Below are 8,511 nucleotides of genomic sequence, written 5' to 3' on the forward strand. Positions count from 1 at the left end.
GCTCGACCCCGGACCGGGCGCGCGGGCGGGGTGGCTGGGTCGGCGATCGGGACACCCCAGCCGCAGGCCCTCTCCGCCGAGGGGCTGCACCTCCTCCCGCCGACTCCGGTTACTCCTCCGAGGCGGCCCTTCCTCCTTTTTACAACTGGGGGAGGGGAGCGAGACGCGAGTGCGGCCCCACGTGTTCTGCAGGAGTCTGGGGAAAGAAAAACGATTTGCAAGTCGCACTCCTTTCTCCTGGTTACTCAAACCTATAGTTAAGAGTCCAGCTAAGCAACCCTTCCCCTGCCACATACACGCGCACACACACACACACACACGCACACACACACACACACACACACACACACACACACACACACACACGCCGGGCCAGGCACGGCTAACGTGTCTCTCTCTGGGTCACGTCTCTCCGCGGAGGCGCTGCTCTATTCTCAGCTTCTCTTCGCAAAAGGCTTTGGCAAATGCGCTCTTCTGTTCAGGAATGTGTACTTTAGTGTGCCCGGAAGAGGAGCAAATCTTTCAAACCAATTCCCTTTCTGGTGCGTTTTTCTCTCCCGAGCAAATTCAGGGTAAAAGTTTTTCCCAACTTTTCCCTCCCTGTCCTCTGCCCCTCCCCTCAGGAATCCGCCCAGAGCGCAGCAGACATCGCCTCCCCGCCCCCCCATCCCGCCCCGTTCCCTCGCCAACCCCTTCCGACCTCTACCCAATAGGGAGACGGCCACAGAGAAAACAAAGGCCCCCATTGGGCCTCCCGGGGTCTCGGGGCCCGCCCCCGAGTGGTTTGTGAATGGGGGGAGGGGAGGGGGCGGGGCGGCCCGGAACCCTGTGAGCCCGACGCTTCTCCTGGCCACTAGCACGTCTCCCAGGCGTTACTCTGCACTCGTTCCCGGCGGGCGGCGGCGGCGGCGGCGGCGGCGGCGGCCGGCGGCGGGAGTCGCCGACCGGGGTTGCGCTGGGTTGGAGAGGCCGGGTTCAGGCCTCGGGCGCAAAAGGGCCTCGCAGATTGAGACGCCGCATAACCGGATTTCCAAAAAAGAGCTCGCCCAGTTCCTGGCTCCCGGGCACCGATCGGACTCAGCCACTCGACTGAAACTTGGGGCCGACCTCTGGGGCCGAAGGAGGCGAGGGGGTGTGGAGGAGGCGGCGAAGGAGGGAGGCGGCGGCCGGCGGAGCCTCGGGGCAACGAGACGGAACAGCACCGCGGAGGCAGCGGCGGGGTCGCGCAGTCGGCGGCGCGGGGCTCCCGCCCGGAGGGGGCCGGACTGGGTGCGGGGGGCGTGCGCATTGCTGTGCGCTGGGGGGTCGAGAGACTTGGACAAACTTTGCAGGGTAACCGGAGACGCTTGTTGATCCTCGCCGCAGAGAAAGCCTCACCGTTACGTCTCGCCGGAGACGGGAAGGCGCCTCCCGCCCCTCCCGGAGCCCCTGTCCCTGGCCGACGCGTTTGGGTCCCCGGCGGCAGCGCGAGGGCCCGGCGGAGGCGGCTGCGGCGCCCCCGCGGCTGGCAGCCTCGCCCCCGCGGCGCAGGCACCCCAGCGGCAGCGCCCTCCGCTCCGCGCCGCCCACGGCCCGGCCCCGGCGCCGGGAGGACTCCCATGCGCCGGGCGCGGCGGCGCCTCCCTGCATCCACGCCTCTCGCCCTCGCCTCGTCTCGCTCCTCCAGCTGAGAACGCCGCTGCTCCCGCGGCCGGCGATGCGGGGCTCCCGCGTAGCGGCGTCGCGCTCGCCCCTGGGCCTGTGCGCCCTGGTGCTGGCGCTGCTGGGCGCGCTGCCCGCGGGCACCAGGGCGCAGCCGTACCACGGCGAGAAGGGCATCTCGGTGCCGGACCATGGCTTCTGCCAGCCCATCTCCATCCCGCTGTGCACGGACATCGCCTACAACCAGACGATCCTGCCCAACCTGCTGGGCCACACAAACCAAGAGGACGCGGGCCTCGAGGTGCACCAGTTCTACCCTCTGGTGAAGGTGCAGTGTTCTCCCGAGCTGCGCTTCTTCCTGTGCTCCATGTACGCGCCCGTGTGCACCGTGCTGGATCAGGCCATCCCGCCGTGCCGCTCGTTATGTGAACGCGCCCGCCAGGGCTGCGAGGCGCTCATGAACAAGTTCGGCTTCCAGTGGCCTGAGCGCCTGCGCTGCGAGAACTTCCCGGTGCACGGCGCCGGCGAGATCTGCGTGGGCCAGAACACGTCGGACGGCTCGGGGGGCGCGGGCGGCAATCCCACCGCCTATCCTACCGCGCCCTATCTGCCCGATCTGCCCTTCACCGCGCTGCCGCCGGGGGCCTCCGATGGCAGAGGCCGGCACGCCTTCCCCTTCTCGTGTCCCCGCCAGCTCAAGGTGCCCCCCTACCTGGGCTACCGCTTCCTGGGCGAGCGCGACTGCGGCGCCCCGTGCGAGCCGGGCCGGGCTAACGGCCTCATGTACTTTAAGGAGGAGGAGAGGCGCTTCGCCCGCCTCTGGGTGGGCGTGTGGTCGGTGCTGTGCTGCGCCTCGACGCTCTTCACCGTGCTCACCTACCTGGTGGACATGCGGCGCTTCAGCTACCCCGAGCGGCCCATCATCTTCCTGTCGGGCTGCTACTTCATGGTGGCCGTGGCGCACGTGGCGGGCTTCCTGCTGGAGGACCGCGCCGTCTGCGTGGAGCGCTTCTCGGACGACGGCTACCGCACGGTGGCGCAGGGCACCAAGAAGGAGGGCTGCACCATCCTCTTCATGGTGCTCTACTTCTTCGGCATGGCCAGCTCCATCTGGTGGGTCATCCTGTCCCTCACTTGGTTCCTGGCGGCCGGCATGAAGTGGGGCCACGAGGCCATCGAGGCCAACTCGCAGTACTTCCACCTGGCCGCGTGGGCCGTGCCTGCCGTCAAAACTATCACCATCCTGGCCATGGGCCAGGTGGACGGGGACCTGCTCAGCGGGGTGTGCTACGTGGGCCTGTCCAGCGTGGACGCGCTGCGGGGCTTCGTGCTGGCGCCTCTGTTCGTCTACCTCTTCATCGGCACGTCCTTCCTGCTGGCGGGCTTCGTGTCGCTCTTCCGCATCCGCACCATCATGAAGCACGACGGCACCAAGACGGAGAAGCTGGAGAAGCTCATGGTGCGCATCGGCGTCTTCAGCGTGCTCTACACCGTGCCGGCCACCATCGTGCTGGCCTGCTACTTCTACGAGCAGGCCTTCCGCGAGCACTGGGAGCGCACCTGGCTCCTGCAGACGTGCAAGAGCTACGCCGTCCCCTGCCCGCCCGGCCACTTCCCGCCCATGAGCCCCGACTTCACGGTCTTCATGATCAAGTACCTGATGACCATGATCGTGGGCATCACCACCGGCTTCTGGATCTGGTCCGGCAAGACCCTGCAGTCATGGCGCCGCTTCTACCACAGACTCAGCCACAGTAGCAAAGGGGAGACTGCGGTATGAGCGGCGGCTCTTCTCCCAGCCTGCGCCCCCCCTACACACACCCCGACTTCTTTGCTGGGGGGGGTAGGGGAGAGGCACTCACTATAGGGAGCGACGTGCTGGTTTGAGGGGAGCTGGCAGGGGGCAAGCTGGGTTTCGTAACCCACCCCCTCCACTGAGAGTTGACCTGGAAATGAGAAGAGATTGGAAGTGATGGGAGGTTTGGAGGGGAGGCTGGGTCGAAAGGATGAAAAGACTTCTGGCAAAGACTTGCAGGAGGAGGAGGAGGAGGTGGTGGTGTTCATTGTGAAAGGTTTGGGCTGGCTAGGGCCAGTGGAGTCGGCTGAGAGCAACCGAAGCTGCTGTGAGTTCTTCCCGCTCTGGGCCGAGCTGGGGCTGTGAGCCGAGCCGTCCTCCCCCGCTGCAAGGCAAAAGTGGCTGCCCTGGCTCCTGAAAGGCCTGCGGAAAAGGTACCGCTCAGTCTGCAGCCGAGGCTTTGTTGGGGAGAGGGGGGACCCCTGCCGTGTCCTTGTCAAGCAGTGTTCAAACCATAATCTCTTTTCACTAGGGCCAAACTGGAGCCCAGATGGGTTAATTTCCAGGGTCAGACATTACCGTCTCTCTTCCCCTACCCCCCTCCCTCCTGTTTTTCCTCCCCTACTCCTTTCAAGTCTTGGAAAATAAGCATTTGGAAGTCCTGGGAGGCCTGCCTGCCTGCCTGCCTGCTACAATCCTAACGTGAAGATGCAGAAGTGACGGTCACATTTCAAGATGAGGCCATGGAGAAGAAGAGTAGCTGTTTTGGCTACTTTTTCGTTTTGTTGGGAAGGCAGCCTGCAGAAAGAAGGGTGTTTTATTTTATTTTATTTTATTTGGTTCAATACCTTGAAAAGAAGTGATGACTTGTTGCTTTTCAAAACAGGAATGTGTTTTCCCTCTTGTCTTTGTTATAAGAGACAAAAGAGGAAACAAAAGTGTCCCTGTAGAAAGGCATAACTGTGAAGACAGCAACTTTTATAGGTAAATCAGCACAAATCTGAGGTTTCCTTTTAGTTGTTAATTTGGTTGAGATAAACATTCCTTTTTAAGGAAAAGTGAAGGGCAGTGTGCTTGCATACCCTCTCAGCCCGCGGATCTGACTTGGATAAAGGAAATGCAAGGGGTTTTGTTTGTTTAAAGCACGTTTAATTCAGAACATATGATCCAACAGGGTCTGTTAAAGTGTTTAGGGTAATCCTCCCCCCGCTTTTTTCTTTTCCTAGCTGTAAGCTTACATTTAGCCTTCATCCTATTTTCCCCCTCCAATTGGGATATTTCAAGGTAAAAGACAAAAGCATAATGCCCTCAACGGATTCATAAAAGAAAGTTAAAAATTTAAAGGTAAATTCAAAATTTTTATAGTTAAAAATTTTAAAGTTAAAAGGTAAACAACCATTTTATTTTATTTTTCTAGTTCCATATGTCTTGTAAAAACATGTGTATATTGACCCTGTCTCTGCTTGGGTGGGGAGGTGATCTGCACACTGCAGAAATGATAGTAAATGAAGCAGAAAGTTTGAACCATGGGCCCCATTTTTTAAAGAAAGTCATTAAAAAAAGGTAAACTTCAAAGTGATCCTGGAGTTCTTTGAAATGTGCTGGAAGACTTAAATTTATTAATCTTAAATCATGTACTTTTTTCCCCTTATACTAGAACTCTGGTTCTTTTGCTTAATGATGTAAAACTGAGCAGAGGATCGTGGGAGCTGACCGTCACTTGGCTTTGACACTGCCCTCCAATCTTGCCACGCTGATTCTTAGAGCAGCTTTGAAGGGCTGGTCAGCGGGAACTGCAGCAGGTACTGTCTGGAGTACAAGTTACTTAATATATGTAACATTTGGTTGAGGAGAGCTGCTCTTACATGAGATTTCAAAGTTGACTTGTATTTTTTAAACCTTCAAAACTGACTCACCTGTCAGTTGTGGTTTTGGTTGTTTTCTTTTTAAATGCCACCACACAGGTTTTGGCATCTTTTGTGTTGTATCTCTTTTAAGTGCATGTGAAATTTGTAAAATACAGACAAGTGCAGTATGTATATTTTGTAAATCTCCCGTTTTTGTAAGAAAATATATATTGTATTTATACATTTTTACTTTGGATTTTTTGGTTTGTTTTGCCTTTAAAAGTCTACAATGAAGCCCCCACTTTATCACATGTACAGATCACAAATAAATTTTTTTAAAAACACAAAAGGAATATTTATTTGCTTTAATATTCCTGTGCCACTAACGGGGGGAGGGGGGAACCCAAAACTTTATTATAAAAGCATCTGAGGGGCTGGGAATATGGCTTAGTGGTAGAGTGCTTGCCTAGCATACATGAACCTGGGTCCAATTCCTCAGTACCACATGAACAGAAAAAGCCACCAGAAGTGGTGCTGTGGCTCAAATGGTAGAGTGCTAGCCTTGAGCAAAGGAAGCTCAGGGACAGTGCCTAGGCCCTGAGTTCAAGCCCCAGGACTGGGGAAAAAAAAAAACATCTGACCGACACCATTGGGTGTGTCCCCCAAAGATGATGTTATTCAGGTCTTGACTCTCTTGGAATTTTGTGGCTGCTTCCTGCTTCTCTTCACAGTCACCCCATATACCCTAAGCCTTTTCTCATCAAGCTTTGGACAACCTACTAGAGGTACAGAACACACATTTCCTCAGAGCAGCCCTATGTTCTATGCTTACTACCCTTAGAGGAAGACCATAACTGAATGAAGAGCTAAAAGATACTTTGTGACTATGCAAGAGCTAAAAGATACTTTGTGACTATGCTGTGCTGTTTATCTAGAGATCCCCACACCCTTGGGAATAATTCAGATGCTGAGCACTGGTGGCCTGTTGCCTATAATCCTAGTTACTCAGGAGGCTGAGATCTCAGGCTCAAGGTTCAAAGCCAACCCAGGCAGTGAAATTTGTGTCTCCAATCAACAGCTGTGGCTCAAGTACAAGAACACGAGCAAAAGAAGTCCAGGGAAGGCCAGCAGGCCTTGAGTTTAAGCCCCAGGAGGAATGGGGGAGAGAGAAATTTAGTGAGCTTGGAAGCTAGGGAGATACCTCCTAATGCACCTTATCTAAATAGTTAATACTTGGGTGTCCTAACTGTAGGGAAAGCCCACTGAAGCTTCCAGATAAGAGCGGAAGTCTGTTTCTAGAGTTTTGAACTAAAGGCTTCCCTCTACCTTCTAGGTAACCTGAACAAGAGAACAGCAGTGACTCAGCAGCTCTGGCAGAAATAGATGCCACGCCTGACCCTGGGGTGGCCTCAGGAGCCACCAGGCTATTCTTTGCTCTTGTGGAAGAGGCCAGCTTAGGAGTCAGATGGGGCTGGAAGGCCTCTCTCTCTCTCCCCCCCCAAACACTTTGACATTACTGACATTACACAGCTCCTAGGGGGCTGCTCAAGGCTTTCTCAAACTCCCAGGAGCCTCATATTCCTTACCAGGGTTTTCCCACCCACCTCTTGTTTAATTCAGGTGCCAGCTCCCCCCACCCCCCAGCAGCAGTGGAGACCCCGCAGCAGGCTAGGTTCTGCTGTTTCTCCAAAAGCATAACAGAAACAGTTGTGTTTTTGTTTTAATTAGCAGGCTTACACACATGGTGGTGGGTTTTCACAAACGCTAGCAGGAAAACCAGTGACAGACAGATCGCTCCAGGAGGAGGAAGCTGCCTGTGTGTAGACACTGCAAAGCCGATTGTCTTTACGATCCTCCCGGGGTTTTGAACCTCACAATGAGGGTGAAGTTAACCTCACGGATGGAGATTTGGGCATCAAGGGAGGAAGAAAAGAGAGACTTCAAGTCTCTTAAGGTTTATCCAGTTTTTCCTCATAAAATGACACCCTTTATGTTAAAGCATGCCTCTTTTAACACCTTGCTAATACCGCCTGTTAAGAATGTTTGCTTTCAGAGTAGGTGGAAGATTCCCAATGGGTTTTTAGGGGTTTTTTTTCTTGCAAATTAAGTGCTAAAGGCACTTAGGCCTTTCTGGGGAGCCATGTGGCCGGCCCCTTCCCCATGTCAGGGTTGCATAGTGTTGCAGGGCTCTTAAAGATTAAATGATGTTGGTCCTTCGCTGGAGAACAAAGACAGCATGTGAATAAATTGCTACCTGCTTTTTTGGTAAGCAGAGATAAAAGTGTTCACTTTAATTCCTTTCACATGGTGATGCCTTCTTTATGAAGTCTTACCTAAGAATTATAGACAGTGGAGGATTTTTCTTAAGGGGATACATTTTAGCAGAAAATAGGTGAGGGAGAATATTTGTCAAAGAGCACACAGAGAGTTGGAGAAAAACATTGGCAGCAGTTTGGTGTTAATCCCCAGATAAGGAGCCAAAACACTTGTGAAAATTTTCTGCAGTTTATAAAACAAAACCAGTCTATACAACAATCCCATGCCATGCTTACTCTTTTAAAGTTAAGTAGGTGAGAAATTTTTGGCCAAAAATAATTGTCTTGTTAACGTCTTACCGTTAATTTTTTTTGAATATGCTTGCTGTAAAATGGTGATATTAGAAACTCAGATAGAATGATAGTCATATAACGGCTGTGGGTTTGAGTCCTGTAATTATCCTAAGGAAATCTCCTCCAACTCTCCCATCTTTAATTTCACTGCAAAGGCAGGTGGCTATTTATAGATGGTATATTTATATATAGACATATGTGCACAGTGAATTCCAGTCTACAAGGCTCCAGGAAATCCTAGAAGGGACCCAGAATTCTCAGCACTTAAATAAACAGTTCATAGATGGGATCTGTTTTCCTCTTAGCCCTTTGGTGCATTAAACTAGTTTCATAAAGTTTACTTCTTAAGTTCATTTTATATGCCTGTGTGACCATACTGGGGCTTGAACTCAGGCTTGAGTGCTGTCCCTTAGCTTTTTCTGCTCAAAGCTGGTAATCTACCACCTGAGCCATACCTCCACTTCCAGCTTTTTGCTGGTTAATTGGGGGTAAAGATTCATATAGACTTTCCTACCCCAGTTGGCTTTGAGCTATGGTTCTCAGATCTCAGCCTCCTGAGTAGCTAGGATCACAGACGTGAGCTACTGGCACCCAACTTTAAATTCTTCTCAATATATGG

At 53.4% G+C, this 8,511-nt stretch overlaps 1 protein-coding gene across 1 annotated transcript; it reads left to right on the top strand.

The window, feature by feature from the left end:
* The first annotated feature begins 1,303 nt into the window (after nucleotides 1-1,303).
* LOC138809277 (frizzled-7) lies at nucleotides 1,304-5,619 on the top strand. Its single transcript, XM_069995835.1, has one exon. It carries the CDS (start codon nucleotides 1,697-1,699, stop codon nucleotides 3,419-3,421), a length of 1,725 nt encoding a protein of 574 aa, XP_069851936.1. The 5' UTR covers nucleotides 1,304-1,696; the 3' UTR covers nucleotides 3,422-5,619.
* Nucleotides 5,620-8,511: the final 2,892 nt, after the last annotated feature.

The sequence above is a fragment of the Dipodomys merriami genome, unplaced genomic scaffold (assembly GCF_024711535.1).
Source record: "Dipodomys merriami isolate MVZ:Mamm:240054 unplaced genomic scaffold, mDipMer1.0.p SCAF_49, whole genome shotgun sequence".
Classification (NCBI taxonomy): Eukaryota; Metazoa; Chordata; class Mammalia; order Rodentia; family Heteromyidae; genus Dipodomys; species Dipodomys merriami.